We start from the raw sequence: 21,538 nt of genomic DNA on the forward strand, positions 1-21,538 counted from the left end.
GCTCATGTGTATGAGAGAAGTTTGGCAAGGCCATAGGAAATGTTTTTGGATGGTGTTTTTTTTTCTGTCAAACCATCTAGCTGTTTTGTAAGGGGGGGATGAATGGACACTGCCCAAACAGCTAAACGAATGGTGGAAACATACAGAAATATTGAACTCATCTGGTAACACTGTCAGAAGATGGAAAGAACTCTGTAGACAACAAAATGAAAAGGAAAATTCAGAGGATGGAAAGTATTACTTGTATCAGCTGGCAGTGTAATAAGACATTAAAATTATGGGTCTGATAGACTTTTGGATCTAAGGAAATAATGAGTATGTGATGAAACAATATCAGGATGACAAATCACTGATGCAGAAACCTCAAAATGTAGACAGTGCATATAATGGCATGTAATTGCCTTAAATGTAATAAATAGTGAATAGACATCAAACTAAACAGCATGCATACATAAAATACATTGTGAAGGAACTGTGCCACCTCTGACCCCTTAATACTCTGTGTACTAAATCCAGGGTCACCAGATATTTGAAAGGTTAAGCATAATTGACTTCAGAACTGCACATTTGTAGTTCATGCTTATGGTATTCAGCATTTTCTGAGATAACTTTCTTTTTTTTTTTTTTTTTTTTTACAAGCAGACTCCCTAACCCAATATTTTGTGAACTTTCCATGGTTAGGGAGTTACCAACCTTTTGAAGGTTTAATAATTAGTTTCATTACAAGAAGTGACTGTGAGGACCTCACAGAGACTATTTTTGTGAAGTAAAATGTTAATTTTGTTTCTGAATAGTATACCATAATCCAACAGGAAGCAGGAGGGCTTATGAAATTTGGTATGTAAATTATATGCTAATTAGGTGTCATCATTCTTATCTAGAAATACCTACTTTTTAAGACCCTTTGTGCCGATTTTTCAATGCCTGCTGGTTGAGGGGTATGAAAGCCATTGAAAGTCACAGTTCCATTTCTAACTTCCTAACTCAAAATGAGTCAGCAAAGTATGTCTTAACTTAAGCAATACATTTATTTTTCACACGCATGTAACAAATTAGGACAGGCTGTAGAAAATCAAACTCAGATCTCCAGCTTATCATCAGTTTATGAAATCCATGGCACACAGAGCCATAAAGACAGTATGGAGAGAGAGAGACCTGTTGAATACAGAAAACTAGTTAAGGAGATCAGAACACTAAGCTGGATGCTCAGAATGCTAAACGGGAAATCAGCAATAATAGAAATGAAGGTAACAACACCACCTATCAAACACTTATTGCTAATGCCAGATTTTTTGCTTCAAAAACTCAAAATGATTTATTCATCACCATATACCCCAGGTCTGCAAGGTCAGCACACCAAAGATGCCACAATCACAGAACTGAAAACTTCAGTTCAATACTCTTAAAAACAAAACACAGCTGAAGTGGACCATGCACAAGAAAATTACTTACACCAAAGTTAATTTCCTAAAAATAATTTTCAAATACTTTTGTATGGTATGAATCAAAACAAAATGCATTCTTTAATATGTTTTGTAAGAAACCAGAACCACTTGCAACAGAATCACAGTACTATTTGGCAACAACATTCACTGAACACTTGGTTCATATCCGTTCCTGCTTGCACAGCTCATTGAAAAACTAAATAGACAATATTAGGGTTATAAATGTGAATTCTGCAGGTAGAATAATACTGAGCAGTACATCTGGTACACCTGATTATCTGTTACGGAAATGCATTCAGAGCTTGTATTAACTTACTGAAAAATATTTGGTCCAAATACTGTGGCAAGATTATAAATGGTCATCTTGTTCTCATTCTGAAACTTGGATACTTCTGTCAAAAAATGGCAGAGATACTTTAAGAGGTAGTAGTTGGGTTCTGGAAGCTGCTTCAGTGCACCCTTCATGGCATGTATTCTGTCTTGCTGGTTGCAACCACCTATGGAAACCAAAGATCATTATAATTCATGCTCCAAAAAAAAATTTAATTCTTAACTTGCCCTCAGCAGCTACAAAAGACAATAAAATGGCTACCTATCATGCTACATGTACTTCCAAATAATTGTGCAGGAGTTAATAGATATGGGTGGATGGGTGTACGTGGAGGTGAGTAGGTAGGGGAAGCAAATTTGTTTTTTGCTATGTTTCAAATTTCTTATAAGTTGCTCTGCTTTCAAGTGCATATTTGGAAGTTAACTGCAGTTAAACAGCATAGTTTGGCTAACTAGAAGCTTTACCTAGTGCTGAAAATTAAATGAAAAAAAAAAACAAAGTGTGGTAGATGTTAGAAAGGCCTGCAGATAAAAACTGTGAATGGCATTAAAGAGCTGCTGATCTCAGATGGCTTTCAAGAAGAAATGTAAGGAGATACATCACACAAGGTGCTTTGGGAAAAACAGATGGCAGCCTATGAGAAAAGAAAAGACAATGCCAGTATTAAGTTTGATAGCTATATTGTTGAAGCATAAGAAAGAGGTGCAGAGGTTGTTAAAACTGCGACCTCCTAAGGTGTTACCACTAAACAGCAATAGAAAGAACAAAAGGAATGAAAAGACTACATTTTTATTGGTAGAGTTAGATACTCAAAAAAACAGGCAGCGCATGAAGATAAAATGCAAAGGAAAATCACTCCGATTATTGGTGCACACAGAAAAGAGGAAGGGGAGGACTGTGTTGACTTATGTACAAGAAAAAGAAATCCTGCCTGATGGGGTTGCATGCAAGTCAGGTAAAAACAAGGCAAATGGACTGTATTACGTCTGGACTGGAAGTGAATGCTGGGCAGCTCAGGCCGAGACTGCTTTGGTTAAAAATTAGATTTGAGCAGTACTCTAGTGACTGTGTAAACAATACAAGGTTGATGTTAAAAGTGTCTTCTTTGAAATCAACTACAAGCACTACAGTGCACAACTTGTATTCTCTATGAAAGAATGTAGACTAAGGAATTTAAATGTTCTTGTTTTATCCAGCAATTTTTGGGGTGTTCTTTCATGAGCATTTAAATCTTTTATAGACACACACAAGGCAACAGCAGCTGTTCATCAATGTGATCTATTTTGGGGGTGAAGGGCCTAACAGATGAGACTAAAATGGGTACATTAGATAACGTAGAAAGGGCAAAAAAAGTCTGCAATGAAGAAGCTGAAAACCTTTCAGAAGTCAATAAATCAAGAAGAGGTTACTAACTTTAGAACTCAAATGGTACTGTGGCAGCAAGTTGCATGACACAATAGGTCAGGTGAAGGACTGATTTTACTGAAACTGTACAATGAGAAATTGTAAGAATGTCTTTTGCAGCCAATTGTGTTCATAACTAATAATTTTAAAGTAACAAAAAACAGAATGAATGAATGAATAAATGTCAACCAGAAGTTTAGCCTGTAGAAATGGAGTGGGGAAGCGATCTCAATCTTCTCCCATGACTTAATAGAAAACAAGGTACCAATACTCCCGAGATGGCTTTTGAGTACAACAGATACAGAATAGTACAGTATTTCTTTGTCAGTCGGTATTGGAATATTTTGGTAATGATATGAAGGATCAGTGATAATAAATCCAGATAAACAGAGGTAAGGAATGATATTTACATTTATATTGAAAGGAACTGTTATCAGCAGTGTTAATGGCAAATGGTGGAACCAACACCAGTTTATTTTAAACATTTGCAGGTAAATACTTTAACATTTATAAGTAATTTTGTGAATCAGGATTTTGTAGATTATTAAAATCCTTTAGACATTAGGTTTCTGGACAGTCAAAAGCAGAGGGTGGCAGCCTATGTTCTTCTGTACAGATTGCTGGGAACAAGATGCCAATTACTAGGACAATGTGAGTATATACTGAAATATGACAGACAACTTTACATAAATGATATTTATGTTCATGTCACATTCAGATGGTACTGATGCAAAGCTACTCTGACTCATAGAGTCGCAACTCAATGGAGCTGTAACTCATTACAACAACGAGATTGTAATGGTCTGTTTTCTTAAAAAAATTAAATACATCTGCCTGGGTGCTGTAGGGGGCTGCACCATCCACACCCCAACTTATATAAAGAAAGTCCAAGGAAAACGGCACAGGGGAAAGAGAGAAAAAGGCCATGAAAAACATCAGTGTGATAACTTGTTGCCATGATGAATCATATGGTCCCCACAAAAGGTATTACTGCAGAGTATTGTGATTATAAGTTTAGATGTGACAAGTCTGTGCCAGTGTATAAGACAAGTGTATGTTTGATTGTGATAAAACATGGTATCTATATTAATACATGTGTCTCATCAGATGGGGGGAGTGACTGTGGAGAATATGTGAGACATCTAGCAAAAATATGCTTTCCTCTAGCAAGCAATGAATAACACTGCAGGCAAGGGTCTGCCTGGTAAGCTTAATGTTACCAATATATTTTACTATTGTGGGTGGAATGTAAATCTCAAATCACAATTTTATCTGAATACTTGCCCTCATGATTTGTTTAATGTGGTTAAATGTTATTGGCATATGAGAGAAGGAAATACAGAGTTAATCTTAACTTATAAGGGTTGAAGCATTTGTTTGGAGCTTGTTAATTGTACATGGAACATTGATAAGGGAGAACCTCTTTCTAAAGGATGGATAGGTTTTGTCACAAGAAAAGTTAATGGGTTTATCAAACCAGTGAAAAACAATACTCTGCTATGTAAAGAGGCTGGCTTCCTGGATTTTGGCACTGCAGGATAACTACTAGATGACCAAGAACCTGAAATCCCAATAACATATGAAATCACTGCTTTCTAAGCAATGTCTTATGGCCTTAAAATATGTAACAGTGGATGTTCAGGACTGCAAGGATGGAGATAAGAGCTATTTGACTTCACATTTTATAACTGTATACAGTATCTACCTACCCCCACAGTCCCAGGCACAACACAAAACTTTTGAGAAATGATAACAGAAAAGACAGAGTTTCAAGAAGGGTAAGTAACCTCTTTACAAGACTGGAATGTTGTAACAAGTACATCAGAGGTTAGAGGTGACGCAAAAGTGCATCAAGCTCCACATCAGGAGTAATGCACAGCTACATATGTTCAAGCCATGAGTTTGATTTTTCTAGCAGTCTGTAATCATTTATCTAAATCAATAAAATGCATGTTTTGTTTTTCTAAGCATAAATCAAGATACAGCATAGATAAGGTATACAGATATATTTATTTAGTTAAAACGTATATATGCATCCTACTGTAATTTCTGACTACTCCCGTATGGACTGTTCTTTGCACACATTAGTACCCTCTTGTTTGAAATAAAAACAAACAAACAGTGTTATTTTCCTAACCGTTACCTTAGACAAGATGCATTGGCTGACTGGTATAAATAACTACTGGAGAGGAAGCAAAATAAAATGGTGCAGGATTAGCACTCTGATTAATGAGTGGGATTTCTTTAAGACAAAATAAAGATTTAAGAAGAAGAATTACAAAAGTATTTTAATGAGGAAGAGTAAAGATGTTTTTATATGGAAGAAAGATGTGTTAGTAAATTTGCAAATTAAGCTTTTGAATGTGATTTCAGCAGTGTAGGAAGAAATGGAAGTAATAAAATAGAGGACTATTAAGTAAAAAAAATAGTTCATACAGGAAACAGAAATAACAATAATTGTATACTTCATCAGAATATAAAAGAAATAGCAATTAGTATGCAACAGTAAAGGTCACAGCAAATAATTGAAAGATTGAAAAGAGAAGATAGAATCAATGGTCTTTGATGCCCTGTATTACAGTACAAACATTTCACTTGTACTATCAGCAGTTGCACCAGTCACAAAGGGTGGGGACAATATGACAAGAAGGTTTCAAATGAATCAACAACACTGACGGTTCCAATAACTTAGGAAGAGCTACAGACTTTTTTTTTTTTTTACAAATACAAGTGTGAGTTAAAACTCCAGGTACTGAAGGCACTACTCATAAAGAGAAAGTAATAACTTGGAACATTTTTTGGAGACTGGAGATAATTCTCTTGGAAAGAAGCAGTGGTGACTAATTTTAAAGGAAGGCAAGGACCCCAGTTTGGCTTCATTACACAAGGCCTTTTTACTGTGTTGAACCAGAATTATATACCATTAATGTCAATATCTGCAACCAGATTAACAAGGTATACTGACTGAAAATGGATCAGTGAGGACATGTCGGTGGAGGGCAGATATTTGCTATCATAAATAGTAATGCTGATGAAGATTGCACATTTGAAACTAAGGAAATGATGGTGATTTCTGATGTATAGCAGGCCTTTGATGGAGGAAATGGTTTTATTTAATGCATGTGCTATATTTTGGATCTTTAAAGAAATTTACCAAGTAACTTTTGAATGTATGTTTGACTTGTGTTTCTAGAGTGAAAAAAATATATGCAGGGCTGTCACTTTTTTTAAAATTATTAAGAAGCCCAAGGCAGGCTGTGGTCTGATATTCCCAGCTCAGCATAATTCCGAATGTTGTCCAGTTCTTGCACACAGTGGCACATGTGAATCATGATGGCATGTCGCATGAGATGGTGCACCAAATCAGATATGCGTGCCAGTATACCTCTCATGTATCAAGATTTTTGCCTCATATTTTTGGTCTGTTCCTTATAAAATAAAGAAGTTATGTCTTACCATAACATTCCATCTATATTGTCAATCTTCACTAATCCTTCACTGTGGGCTTGGTTCTGAGCCTCAGAACTAACTCGGCCATTATTTCAACTCGTGCCTTCCAAAAACTCTCGAGCTAGGTTCTACACATAATGCTCCTCAACAAATTACCTCCGATCGAGTTTACCTATAATAGTGACAGACAAGAAGTAATAGATAAGAGACTATATTTGAGACACTATTATGAAACCAGTCTTTGGGAATATTTGGTCCACCAAGAGTCCTAAAGCAGGGGGAAAGAGGGAGGGAATGTCAAGGATTAGTGAAGATTGACAACACAGACAAAGTGTTATGGTAAGACATAACTTCTTTATCTGATGTTGTCAATCTTCACATAATCCTTGACTGTGGGACATAGTCCCTAGCTACCTGAATCTTGGCAGGTCTCATGGAAGAATATTCCTGAGCAGCATCAAACCGAATGATGCACAACCCCTAGAGACCTGGTCCAGTTTGTAATGAGTAATAAATATATGGGTAGATGCCCAAGTAGCTGCTGCACAAATATCATGTAAGGATGCTCTGGCATAAAACACATTGGAAGTTCCTACAGCTCTTGTTGAATGAGCTTTCACCGGACGTGGAAGGTGAAATCCCTTCTTGTTGTAAACGAAAGTAATACAGTCTTTTAACAATTTTGCCAAGGTAACCTTTGATACTGGATTACCTAAAAAGACTGTAGAAAAGGCAATAAACAGTTGGATTTTCTGATGTCCTTTGTTCTGTGACTGTAAAAACGTGATTGTCTGTGTACATCTAGTAAATGTAGATGGTACTCTCCCTTGTTGGAAAAATTAGGAAAAAAGACAGATGTAAGTTTCGATTGATATCTGACTCTGAGACAACCTTTGTCATGAAGGAAGGATTTGTCCTGAGGGAGACCCTGTACTTATGAAATATTAAATGGGGGGTTTGCAGGACAAAGCTTGGATTTCCAATATTTTCCTAGATGAAGTGATAGCTATCAAAAATAAGGTTTTCCAGGGCAAGAACTTTAAGTTGCAGGTTGCTGATGGTTCAAAGGGAGAAGAATTGAGAGATTGTAGTACCAAATGCAAATCCCATGGAGCAGAGGGCTTTTTAAAGGGAGGTCTGAGCATTAAGGCTCCTTTCAAAAAGGCTTTACAAAGTTTATGAGACATGAGTGATGAACTGCTGAAACCAATATGGAAATTAGACATTGCAGCAAGATGCACCCAAATGGTAAAAGCTGATGAGCCAGACTGACAGAGTAAGGCTAAAAAGTCTAAAACTTTGTCTACAGGTGCTACATACCAGTCAATATTATAGTCAAGTGACCATTTAGCAAGTTTTATCCATTTGTTATGGTATAATTTTCTGGTTGAAGGCTTGTTGTGGGCTAGAATGATGCGTCAGACCAGGGAAGTGAGGGAGGAATGCCTGGCAATCATTCAGTGAGCTTGAGATGCTGAAGATTTGGATGAACCATTCCCTCCAGGTGGGGCAATAGGTCTGAAGCTGGGTCCAGTAATCCAGGGTTTCCAAAGTAGATGAGGCCAAAGGAAGAAAAATCAGACTTGTCGTGGCCAGAAGGGGGCAATGAGGATTATTCTGCTCTTCAACCCATAGGCTTTCATTAGAAACTGACATATTAGAGGAGTTGGAGGAAAGGCGTACTGTAGACCAGGGCCAATCATGAATGAGAGCATCTCTGGGTGACTCCCCCAGTGAGGGGATTAGGGCAAAGTAACTGCTGCACTTGCTGTTCAAAGGGGATGCAAACAGATCACAGCATGATTGGCCCCAATGACAGAATATCTTTCCCACCACCACTGGATTGAGAGACCACTTGTGAAGCATGAGGATGGTTCTCCTCAACTTGTCATCAATCATGTTGTAGCTCCCCAGAACATGCATTGCTGTTAGAAAGCAGTTGGAGGAAATCTCCCATTGCCATAGTCAGAGAGCCTCTCAACAAAGAGGGTATGACCTGGTTTCCCTTTGTCTGCTGATATACCAGACTACTGACATGTTCCAATTGTCCCGAAGGGGAGGGCATCCTGAAATGTCTACAATGTAAGAGCACAGCCCTCATCTCTAGAACGTTGATATGCAAGTTGGCCTCTGTCCGGGATCAAGTGGCTTGGACGGTCATTCCTAGATAATGTCCCACCCCACCCTATTCTTTATATGTCCCTGGTCACTATGGCTTGGGACTGAGGAAGGACAAGGGGATGGCCCGACAAGATTTTGTTGCAATGAAGTCACCAACTCATGTCCTCTTTGCAACAATTGGTGATCATAATTAGATGGGCCATTGGCTGATTCAATAGGGACTATTGGGAGGACAGAAGCCACTGAAGAATTTGGATGTGGTACCTCACCAGGGGAACTAGAATGACAGAAGCTGCCATCAACCCTAGAGTTTGTAGAATGAGTCTCACTGTTACTTTTTTGCTGCAAATGATTTGGCTCACTTGTGATTTGATCCTTTTAAGTCTTTATAGGGGAAGTAACACAAACCCAGTGACTGTGTCTAGCATAGCTCCAATGAATTCCAGCTGTTACGGGGGTTCCAGATGGGATTTTTTGTAGTTTACAGTGACTCCTAAGCTTGAACAAAGATGAAGAGTGTAATCTCATGCCTGAGATGTGCCGCTGCCACTGCCATGCATTTGGTAAACACCCTGGAGGCTGTAGTTAGACCAAAGTGCAGTGCTCTGAACTGACAGTAATTACTTGCCATATGGAAGCCCAGGAGTTTTTTGGAGCGCTTGTCTATTTTTATATGGTAATATGCATCCTGAAGATCTATTGAGCACATCCAATTGCCTTTTTCCTAGAATGAAAGTATTGACTGAACAGAGACCATGAAGAACTTGATTTGTTGAATTGATTTGTTCAACTGACTGAGATCTAAGACTGGTCTCCAGTCCCCTGTTTTCTTTGGCACTAAAAAGAATATTGAGTCAGTTCCAGATCCTCTCTGGTCTGGCAGGACTGCCTGGATGACTCTTTTGTTGAGCAGTTTTTGAATTTCTAAGACTGCTGTCTCCCTGTGACTGGGTGGAATGCCTGGAAGTCTTTTTGGTCTTTCTGGTTTTGTTGAAAGGGGAATGACATAACCTCTGGAAATGATTCTCTGCACCCATTTGTCCATCATTAGTTCTAGTCAGGCAGATTGGTGCAGGGATAATTATCCCTCGACTGACTCCAGAGGAAGGCAATTGGGCTCCCATTCAGGAGCGCTGGTAGGAATTACCAGAGAAAGAATCTCTGGACCCCTGGTTTTGCAGGCCACTTCTGCCTCTTGGATGGTGTCTTCCATTACTACTTCCCCCTCTGCCTCGGGGGAAGTCATTGTCATGCGAGTCTCAGAAAGGTCCTTGGGTCTTTTTGAACCACAGCCTCCCACTTCTCTGGTTCCAAGAGTAGGGCCTTTGAGGGAGTTGAGAAGTGTATGCCCACTGCAGAAAGGGTCTTCCCATCTTTCTAACATCTGGCTAGCATGTCTTTAAACTTGGGGCCATGCAGGGATGATCCATCAAATGGAGCGTTGATGAAAGAAGGCTTAAATGGCTCAGCAAAGTCACATAAGTGCATCCAGGTGTGTCTCCTGGTGGCTACACCTGAACCTGCTGCTCTTGTTGTCCCTTCAGCTGCATGAGCAATTAGCCTCATTGACAAATTGGCAATCGATTCAAGGGTAGCGAACTGAGAAGTAGCCTTATCTCAGACTCCTTCAGCTACAGCTCCTGACAGAGTAGCTGAAAGCTATTTAATCAGATCTCTTTGAAGCCTAGTAAAATGCATCATTTAATTCAAGAACCTGAGACCAAAAGTTGATGAAGAGTATACTCGCTTCCCCAACCCATCCATACTCCTAGACTCTTTATTAGGAGGATGAATAGTAGGACTTTCTTCCCGGAGTTCCTTTTTACTGGCTGCCACTACCACCATGGTGTCAACAGGGAAAGCCTTGGCCCAGTGCTGCTTATCTTTAGGGGCAAAGAGAATTCGGTCAGGTCTTTAGGGAACTGGCTCAACACAGTCAGGAATTTTCCAGGCCCACTGAGTGATAACTTTTATAAGATCATCAGTGGGTGGAAAGATCCAAGTGGTAGAGGGTTGGGCACGGAAAGTCTCAAGGTATACCGATTCCTCTGAAGAAGGTTGAAGGGTAGTCCAGCCACCCCTCTGTTTTAGGATTTCCAGGATGTCCCAGAAGGAATCATCAAGAGGTGACCTGAGGGAACCTTCCCCTTCATTAAAATTGGTATCTTCCATGAAAGACTACTCAGAGGAGTCCAAGTGCTTCCTCTTGTACTTCTTCAAAGGCACCTCTTCATTGGGATGCTCTGGAGAGGTATCCAAAGAAAATATCACCAGGGTGGATTGTTCCTGAGGCTTTTATCCCCTCTGCCCCAGGGAAGAGACTGGAGGAAGCTCCAGTGGAGAGGACAGACAAGTTACATGGCCCAACAGAGATGGCATATACTGTGAATTCCCAAGGGACAAGCCCCTCTCCATATCACGAAAGGCAGTCCCCCTGCAGAGATATGGACCGAACAGAGGAAGCCAATGGAAATCTTGGTGGCTGTCACTCCAAAAAAGGACACGGCGGATGGTTCGCAAAAGGGTCAACCGAGGGAGAATAAGATGTCCTCAGTAGAGCAACCAGTTGTGACTCCTATGGTACTGACGAGTTCAGCTGGTACCAAAGCTCGAGGCGCCTGTACTGAAATCTGATCTGAGGTTGTCGGTGTTGATAAAAGATTATCCTTTCCCACTGGTGTTGAGGAAACAGTCGACACTGTGGGAGACTTAGCCAATTTAGTAGGTGGTTCCGAAGATGCTGTTGGAACCGAATAAGATCGTTTCTTTAGTTTTGATGAAGAAGAAGAGGTAGAGCTGGCTTCAGTTTTGGGACCAGAGACAGCCTCTTTGAAATCAGAATTAATAAGTCCCTTGAGAATAAGTTTATTTTTATGCTTTGTCAGGGTTCTGGTGGAAAAGCCATGATAGACAGAGCAATCTTCTTGGAGAGGGACAGCACTGAGACAATAAACACTGAAGTCGTGTCCATCTGAATTTGGCATTTCTTTCTCACACTTTTGCTACCTCTTAAAACCAGAGGTGCCTTTAGAGGATTTGTTGGCCATTATAAAAACCTAAGGCCTCCTGACACATGCAAATACCACAAACACTCAGTACAGAAAAAAACCCAAAGGAAAGAAAGAAAGTTTGAATTTTTTTTTTTTAAATAGGAAAGGAGGAGAAATTACCAACAATGGTAAAAAAGAATTACCCGAAGGTAAAGGGAGAAAAGCACCAACAATGATACCTTATGGTAGAAAAGGGAAGAAAAGGAAATAACTCACATGCACACTTAAAAAAGGAAATAGAGGCGTGGGTAGATAAGAGAGATAGAAAGATGGGTAAATAAACAACTAACTTATAGTTAAATAAAAGGCCAAGGCTCGAGAGGTTGGTTGAATGAATCTGGCACTATGAAGTGGCAAATAAGATCTGAAGTAATTTGGTGAGGAGCATTATGGGTAGAACCTAGCTCGAGAGTTTTTGGAAGGAACGAGCTGGAATAATGGTAGAGTCAGTTCTGAGGATTACGTGAAGACTGACAACATCACATCTCTGGTTTTCTGTCAAATCACTGAGTACTGAAGTCACTATATAATGACATGCATTTGAGTTTCACTCTTCATATCCTTCAGAATATGCTTGCTAACACAATCCTGTTATTCTAGCAACTTTAAAAGTTAATAGGAGCAATATTTAAAGTCTGTCCCTATTTTGGGCCTTAGTCCCACCATTATTTTAGGCTTTGTCCAGATTTCTTGTTCTAAGAGGTTGACAGGTATGCGTGCCAATGTTACAGAGTTTGATTCTCCCCAATAAGCCCAAACTGAAGGACAGACCTAAATGCAGTCTAAAATAAACATTTGCCTGAACTACAGGAAAATTCACCCACAAATGTGTGTGCATGGTCAGTGACACCCACTACAAAAGGCATTTTCATAGGTTATAGTTTCACAGATTTATACTAGGTTAACAACCACAGGGGTCTTTAAAAGCCTAGCCATGCAACCCAATCCAGTTTTGCCTCGGAGTTCCTTAGATGCCTATATGAAGAGGTATGTTAGCAAAGATGTAGCTAAGGGTAATGGGAGGTATATGTTAGTTGGGGATTAATTTACTTACTGTCGACCTCTGTCCATCACAGACATGGGGACCAGACTTGGGTGAATTTGTGATTTCCCATCAAATGATCAAGGTTTCTTTTGAATAGTGTCATTGATTAACTCTATTTTACATAGCTGGGGAACTTATTCTCCACTGTGGGGATCCTTTGAGATGGATATCGGTCTCTATGGCATGTTCTTTTTATGTTGCAGGCAAAGTTCAGGTCCATAGATCTAGTGTTTCTGTTGCTCTTTGTTTTGGGGATGTGGAAGATATCCAGCAGAGCTGGATCTGAGGAGGCTTTATATGCTAGGCATAGGCCACCCTCAATTCCCTGTAGGAGTACAGAGAAAGAGCCTTAAGGTGATCTGTGTAGGATGTGTGTAGGACAGGGTATTCACACCCTTGATTCTCCTGATGAGAAACCTTTAAATGAGTTCCAGCTGTTACAAGTGCCTGGTTAGGTACATGCCAAAAGGGACACTGTAGTCAGTGATGGGTCTGATAAGGGCAGATTAGAATGGATCTATAACTTCATTGGACGTGGATGCCATACCATTGCTTATGAGTTGGGAGACATAAAATGATTTTCTTACTATCTTGTCTACATGTTGGTTGAAGGCCAGATTACTATCTACATATGTTCCCAGATCCCCAACTATCAGATCAAGTCTTAGGGGTGTTTAATCAATGGAGTAATTAGCTTGGGTGAGGATTTCCCAAAGGGCATTACAATGCATTTCTTTGTGTTGAGTTTTAATCTGTGGCTTTGGCACCAGTCATTTGTTTGTGTTAGACACTCTTGTAGGATATTGCTATCATAGGGGAAGCTATCATAGTTCCCAGTTTGCAGTCATTTGTGAACTTTGTGACTAAGAGGCTCTTGAAATTACTAGCCTTTACTTCTGAGAAGTAGCTGCCAAACAGAAGCCGGCCCAACATAGAGCTGTGGGGTACTCTACTGGTGACCAGTCTTTTGGTGAAGGTGGTCTCACCAATCCTGACTTCTTGCGTCTTATCTTGCCAGCCAGAAATCCAGCAAGTAACATATGGATGTATGCCTAGTTCTAAGAGTTTGTCAACAATACCCGAGTGGGGTATTGTATTGAATGCCTTGGTCAGGTCAAGGTAGGTGGTATACACAGTTTTCCCCTCATCCATGTCCTTGGTGACCCTTTTGAAGAAGCCGCCTAAGTTGAGTAAGCAAGACACCTTGCCTGCAACAAAAAAAAACATGTTAGAGGTACAGGTTTGTGTCTCAGAGTTCACCCCTTCTCTGGAACAGACTCCCTACTCGTGAAACAGAGCTTTTACATAAGCCTATTCAAACGCAACTTGGACCAATGGCTGGGAAACTGCAAATTCACCCCTGGCTTGTTGCCTGTGGTCCTTATGGACAGGGGCAGTTTGCAGATGCCCTAAGCACAAGCATATGTCAAAGCCATTCTAGCCAGTGGGTAATGATAATTGGGAAAACTGGGGCATGACTGACTAGGCTGAAAAAGGCTCTATGCATACCTCCCAAGTGTATCTCATTATTCATTTGGGGTCTTAAAAAAATCATGTTACTTGAAGTTCCACATTTAAAGGGTCTGCCACACATTTCAGTGTTAGCAATTTTTTAAACTGATATTCATGGCAAACAGAACTGAATCATATTAATTCATTAAAAGAACTATTCCATAAATAAAAATATCACATTTTAATCAATCTATGAGCTTCTTAGCTGAAGTTGTTAGTAAGCTTTTAGTAACTGTTCCACATTTTGCCCATTTGTTCCACATTATGGGAATTAGTGCTCCACATTTTGGAGATGGAAGGTTGAAAGCTATGGCTGTAGGCCATTAGCCTAGTAACCTCCTATGATCCTAAGTGTCTAATGGGAGTGCCTTTTAGTCTGAGCTATCACTGCCAAATATGATTAGCACGGGAAGAGGGTTCCAAAGTCTAATTTACAGTATAGGTGGGCAACTAAAAAGTCACCAAGTTTAAAAGCACAAGAGATGAGTGGGTGGGTGGAAAAAAAAATCCAAAATCAATGTAGTCGGACAGCAGCTGTACACTCAGAGCTCTTGTAGCTGGATAGGAACGTAGGTTGTTGTGTCTTTCGGCTTTTCCCGGTTAGGGGTCGCCACAGTGGAACTCTGGTCCGCTAATGATTGGAAGTTGATTTTTACGTGCTGAGTTGCCAGCCCTAACGCACAACCTTCAACGAAGGTACGCCCATTCACGCATGCCTCCACGCAGAAGACGCTCTAGCTGAGAGTCGAACCGGTCAGCGTCTTACTGTGAGGCGACAACGCTACCGCAGCACCACCACCACAGTTGGATAGGAACGTAGGTCAATACCTTAAATAAGAAAATCATTTCTCAGCTCCTCCCACTAATTAACTAGATCTAATTCCTATTCAATCAATGAATACAAAAGGAATGTTTCCTAACTGACCTTAGTCAAATACTTTTAAGACTCCAAGAAAAAAAACTTTGCATTAAAACAAAATCTAAAATAAAACAAACTGTACTATAATAAGACCCAAATCAAAAAGTAATGGAAATATTAACTCACAGTTCTTGTAGCAGGATGCAGCTCATATAGCCAACAGGCTGCTGCAGCAGTGAGAAACCTGAACATCTATTAACTTATAGGCACGGTTTGTTATAAAAGCATCTAACAAGGTAACTCTTCCAGAAGTATGGTTAGGCCTAGTATGTTATGTTATGATTTTCATGAAGAAATCAAGAAAGGCAATAGAAACATTCAGAAGACTCTTATCTGGCTTCAAACAAAAACGTCTATGAGCATTTGAAAGCTCCAAGTTTTAGAGAGCAGTTCTTCCAACAAACTTACAGAAAATGGATATGGAATATGGGATACCCCAATCAAAGCAAATCAAAGTTAGACTACCTAAGGAAAGCTGAATTAATAAGTTGGGATCATAGTCATTCCAGGATGAGCTCCTTGATATCATGATAAAGTACAGCTGTGTAAGAACTTACCTTAACAGTAGATATCCTACTGATCACTGCAGTATTCCAACATTATTAGGTTATCTCACTGAGGTAAGCTGACATCCAGCCAAGGTACCAAAGCTGACAAACATTCCTTACAGTCATACTTCCGGCATATGACTTAAGCCTATGGGCATAAGGGTATATAAGCGGACATAAGACAGTGCGATCCACAGACTATCTCTAGGCCAAGAAACACCTGAGGAAAGAACTATCAAAAAGATTAAGGTTAAGCACAGAGATGGTTCCCCATCAGTCCACAAAACTCCAGGATAAACACTCTGATAAAGGGAGTAGTGAGTAGGAATGTGGGAAGTAGTACTGCAACAGTGATCAGTAGGACATCTACTGTTATGATAAATTCTTATAGAGTTGTCCTATGTTCTTCCCTAGATTCTTCCTTTCTATACAACTGGGTGATTCTTAAAGCTTATCAAACAGAAAGGGTGGTGCTATTAATCAATCCAGATAGCACATATCTAGTAAAAGAAGCTCCAGATCTAGAGACAACTTCTACCCTGTAGTGTTTCTTGAAAGTGCACACCGATAATGGCACAGTGGTGCAGTGATAGCATTGTCGCCTCACAGCAAGCAGCTCTCCGGTTCGATTCTCAGCTGGAGTGCGTGCCTTCTGTGTGGAGTCTGCATGCCCTCCCTGCGTTTGTATGGGTTTCCTCCGACATTTCAAAGACATGTTTGGAGCATTTCTCCCCAGGCCTCCACTGAAAATTGGCTTTGTTCCAAGTTGGACTTTCCTGGTAAACAAATGTTAAATAAATAACCAAATGGCTGCCTCTAAAATAGCCTTGGAATCAATTCCCTTGTAAAATGCTCCCAAAGATGAAACCGCTCTAGTGGAATGGGCCTCATTCGGAGAGGATAACGATTTGACATGATGGGAATAACAAAAGGATATGGACTTGAAAATCTAGTTGGCAATTGTTTGCTTCAAAAAAGGGTTACCTAGCTTGGATTCCTAGAAGGAGACAGACAGCCGGCCTGTCTTCCTAAAGACTTTTATCCTGTCCAAACAGAATCTAAATTGCCTGTGCACATCCAAAGATTTCACCCTTGTTTTGACGGTTAGGAAAGAAGGTATGTAAATTAATAGCATGGTTGAGAGGCAATTCATTGAACACTTTAGGCATAAAGGAAGGGTTGATCCTAAGGGATACCCTAGCCTTACGAAAATAAGGAAGGGGGACAGGCCATTAGGACTTGTAGCTCAGAAACCCTTCTGAAAGAAGTAAAGGCTATTAGCAGAATGTTTTTTCAAGTACAAAATCTTATTGATGCAGAACCTGCTGGTTTGAAAGGTGCTTGGGTAAGCTTTTCCAAGACAAAGTTAAGGTCCCAAGGATGACTGATAGTCCTAATGGGTAGGTTCAAATGAAGGACGCCACTGAAAAATTGCTTCACCTCAATTCTAGAAAAAAGGGATGGATCAAGGGGCATACATGTATAAATGGCCAATAAGTGTGCCTCGACAGATGAAAATGATAAACCAGCTCTTAAGAGCATACACACACATGAAAGAATGATGGGAATCCTAATTTGAATGGAATTACTTTTATTTTTGTGACACAAGATACAAAATCTTTTCCATATGGATATATAAGATCTTCTACTGGTAGGTTTTCTCACCTACTGGAAAACCTGGAGCATGTCCTTAGAAAAGTATTGTCTAAAAGGGTTTATAATTCTATCATCTGCAATGTCAGTACTAGCAAGTTGGAATGAAGCAGAGGACCCCTTTTCTGCGTGAGCAAGGCCACTGTGTGAGGCAATGTGTGATGATGACCCCTGACCAGATTAAGAAGAAAAAGAAGAAGATGGAAACAATGCTGTCTGGGACAGAAGGAAGTCAAAAGCAAGAATGTCACTTGGTCACTTTGGATCTTTAACAGAACCTCTAGGATTAGGGGAAGTGGAGGGAAGGCATAAACAAACGTCCCCTCCCATTTAAAAGACATGGCATCCATTCTCCAAGCCTGGGGACAAGGAGTCCTCGAGCAAAACAGACTGAGCTATTTGCTGAGAGTGGAGGCAAATAAAGCTATCGAGGAATACCCTATTCATGAACTATGTCCAGGAAGACCTCCCTGTTCAACAACCGGTCTTCCAGGGATCTGCTTAATAACTTCACCAAAACACTGTCCTGAGAAGACATGTAAACTGCTTACAGGTACAGATTTGCTTGTATAACTTGGTCCCATGCCAGAGTCACTCTGAATAGTTAGTAGAACTTGCCACCCCCCCTTTTGTTTATATACCACAGGACAGTTGTGCTGTCTGTGAAAATCCTAAGGGGACTTGGGTTCCACGAATAAGGTAATATCTGTATAGCATGAATGATTACCCTTACATCTTTTACACTGTTGTGTTCCCTCCTTTGTTTGGGAGTCCACTGACCCTGAACTGTTAGGAAGCTAGCCCATGCACCCCAGGCTAGATCTGATCCATCTGTGTGCTGTTAATGAGTGGGTACAGTTGATCTGAACAGTAGTCCTGATTTCAGCTGCACCTGAGAGCTCCACCAATGTAACTCACTTTTTAGAAAGGGAAGTAGTAGGGTATGGGTGCCAAATGGGTGAGACAGACTTTAGGTATTATTAGATCTTTCTCATGTGAAGTTTGGCAAAGGGAATCATAAGGATGGAGGCTGCCATGAAACCCAGAGCTCTCAGAATATCCCTTGCAGGATGAGATGGAAGAGGAAGGACGAACTGAAAATACATGTAGAAAGTCTGCACTTTCTCTTGTGGGAGAAAAGCCAGCATGATACTTGTGCCCAGTCTGTAACCGTGAAAGACTATGTCCTGGTTAGGAGTCAAAGTAGACTTTTTTAGATTGATTGTGAAGCCCAGCCTCTGCAGAAGGGAGTCAGTATAACTGTGATGCCTTAACAGATCTTCCTGAAAGGTTGCATGTACAAGAAGGTAGTCATGGTGTGGGAATATCTGAATTCTCCAAGTCCTGCAAAAAGCGATAGCTGGCACTCCTAACTTTGTGAATATACTGGGTGGCTGTAGATAACCTAAAGAGTAAAGCAGAGAACTTAAAGTCTGATGAGCAAGTACAGAACCTGAGGAACATTCCTGTAAGAAAAGTGAATGGGAATTTGAAGGTAAGCATCTTTTATCTCCAAAGGTACCAAAAAAGCCTGGGTTAAGATAGTTTGAAAAGAAAGCATTTTGAAAGACAGTACCTTTAGGAACTTACTGAGATGAGACAGATCCTCAAATGGTGGTCTTCAGTCTCCTCTTTTTCTGTGCATCAGGAACAGGCTGGAATAGCAGCCTTTTCCTAGATGGTAAAGTTTTTAACGGTTCCTTGGTCTAGAAAGTCCTACAAAATAGAAGAGAGGAGACGAACCTGGTTGAAAGGATGAGGTAGAATGCCTCTGAAGGCTGGAATTTCCTTCCAAATCATTTTATAACCTTGCTGAATGACAAAAGGGTCCACTTTTTCCTGAACTGATGAGCTGCCAAGCTAGAAGGGATGAAGTTAGTCTTTTTGACTGGGGAATGGCTGGACCGAAGGGAGAAGGATATGGTAGAAAGTAGTCAGGTTGATTTGTCTGGAAAGGTTGGGGGGTTGGAATCTCTTAAAGGCTTGTCCTGAAATCTTTCTGTAATCATCTTTCTGACTTTCTGAGCAGATTTGCGATCTCTGTGAAAAACGGAACTGGATAGTTCATTTGATAGCTGTGTAATGAAGTGGGAAAGATTTGTTTGAAATCTAGCATTAGATTTCCCTTTTCCTGTAAAGATTTGAACAGCTATGCAGCTAGAGGATCAAACAGCAAATCAAGTCTAACAATTTAGCTTTGATGTCCTCAGGCAATGATAGGGAATGAAGCCATGCAAATCTTCTGATAAAAGATCCAGTAGAAGCCTCCCTGGAGGAAGCTTTCACTGCATCATAACTACATTTGATGTTATGCCAGGCCACCTGAATAGCTTGACCCATGATAAAAATAGCTTGCTGCTTAGTTTCTGAAACCTCAAAATTAGCCAAGGTTTTGCTCAATTAACTAAGAACAGACAACAGATATTTTGTCATTTGGGTTTCATAATTCAACATCCTGAAAGCCAGAGTGGCAGAAGTATAAACCTTTTTTCCATATCTGCCCATGGCCCTGCAGTCTCTGCCTGAAGGTAAAACATTAGCAGCAGGTAAAAGTTTGGAGGGCTTGTCAGTGGATAGAAAAAATACAGAGGATCTGCCAGAGGATTTTTACATAAGAATTTTAGATCCTCTGGCACACTTTAAAATCTATCATGCCGTTTAAGAGCCAGAGACTGAGAGTCGGGTGAGGTAGAAATGGATGCAAATGCATGACAGAAGGCCTCCAAATTGGAGACAGAGAGGAGGTGATGTGGTAGCTCCTTCCTCCAATAAACTGTAACACCTTTCTGAAAATCAGAAACGCATCTAGATTCCCATTCAAAATACATCATTTTTGTGACTACATCATCTGATGCCATTTGCAGTGGGGTCGTGGTAGCAGGAGCCTTAGAAGTGATTCTGTTGTACTCTAGGTTTTTGCAACAACTCAACTGGTACAGAGTCTGACTGGCAGACAATGGTTCAGGCCTAGGCTAAGTATTTTATGAGGAAAAATGTTCATGCAGTGTTTTCAGAAGAAACAACTGACAAATTTGACAATTCTTATAGTCATGTTCAGCTTCCAAGACAAAACAAGCATTAGGAGTAGAAGTCTTTATAAGGGATCTGCCTACCACGATCAAACTTCTCTATCCTAGCTAACATCAGACAGATTTAAACACCAAAGTGCAAGAAAAAAAAGAAGATTCCCCATTGGGGCACTTATCTGAATAAGTGAAGGCAGAAGTAACACCAACTACCACGTGAACAAACAGACTGACTGGTGCGAGACCTGCTTTTGGACTAACGGTGAGATAGCTTGATTACCTTATGCTTATATGGATGCTTATGTACCTTTCCATTCACAGGCTTAAGTCACACACTGGATGTGTGACCATAAGGTTTTTTGGTTTTGGTGTCCCAGGCCAGATGTCAGGTTACATCAGTGAGATAACCCAAAAGTACTGGAATAGTGCAACAGTGATCTAAGGAAGGACATATTTTTAACCACCTAATCACTGTCTAGACTACTGCCTAAAAAAAGACATGGAAATTGTTAATATATATTATTATTACTGTGCAGAAAAATTCTCCTTTTGGTTTGTTAACTGATAAAATATCTGTGTTTTTCCGAACAATTCAGGGTTTAAGAACTTTCCACTAAATGATGAAGTTGCTGTCATGTTATACAGCAATTCTGAGCCCATTAACAGAAAATCATCAGAGCTCAAAGCAAACATAGGGATAGGCTAAAGAACAGACAAAAGGGTTCAAAGGTAGAGGCTAGAGGAGTTATTCATGGGCGAAAATTAGTTTTTCTATCACCAGATCTGACCACTTTCAAAATAGTTATAAACTAGATGACAGAATTTTGGTAAATGTTTTAATTGTCTGTGTGTGTGTGTGTGTGTGTGTGTGTGTGTGTGTGTGTGTGTGCGGGGGGGGGGGGGTATCACATAACTGTCAAACAGAGCAACAATGGCTACAAGCATAGTCTAATAGCTGTCAAGTTTCCTGTGGATTTCATTCACACAGAAAGAGTCCAAAAATGCAATGATTCTTGTCACAGACCAGTTACACA

General features: G+C 40.2%; 1 protein-coding gene across 3 annotated transcripts in view; it reads right to left on the reverse strand.

Moving 5' to 3' along the window:
- FAM13A (family with sequence similarity 13 member A) overlaps nucleotides 1-21,538 on the reverse strand; it is a 2,572,531-nt gene that overhangs the window by 2,027,246 nt on the left and 523,747 nt on the right. For all 3 annotated transcript variants that reach the window (XM_044061451.1, XM_044061452.1, XM_044061450.1), the window contains one exon: nucleotides 1,762-1,942. In XM_044061451.1, the coding sequence (XP_043917386.1) occupies nucleotides 1,762-1,942 (181 nt within the window). The remainder of the gene's footprint in view (nucleotides 1-1,761; nucleotides 1,943-21,538) is intronic.

This window comes from Protopterus annectens, chromosome 2.part0, assembly GCF_019279795.1.
Source record: "Protopterus annectens isolate FY-2018-M chromosome 2.part0, PAN1.0, whole genome shotgun sequence".
Lineage (NCBI taxonomy): Eukaryota > Metazoa > Chordata > Ceratodontiformes > Protopteridae > Protopterus > Protopterus annectens.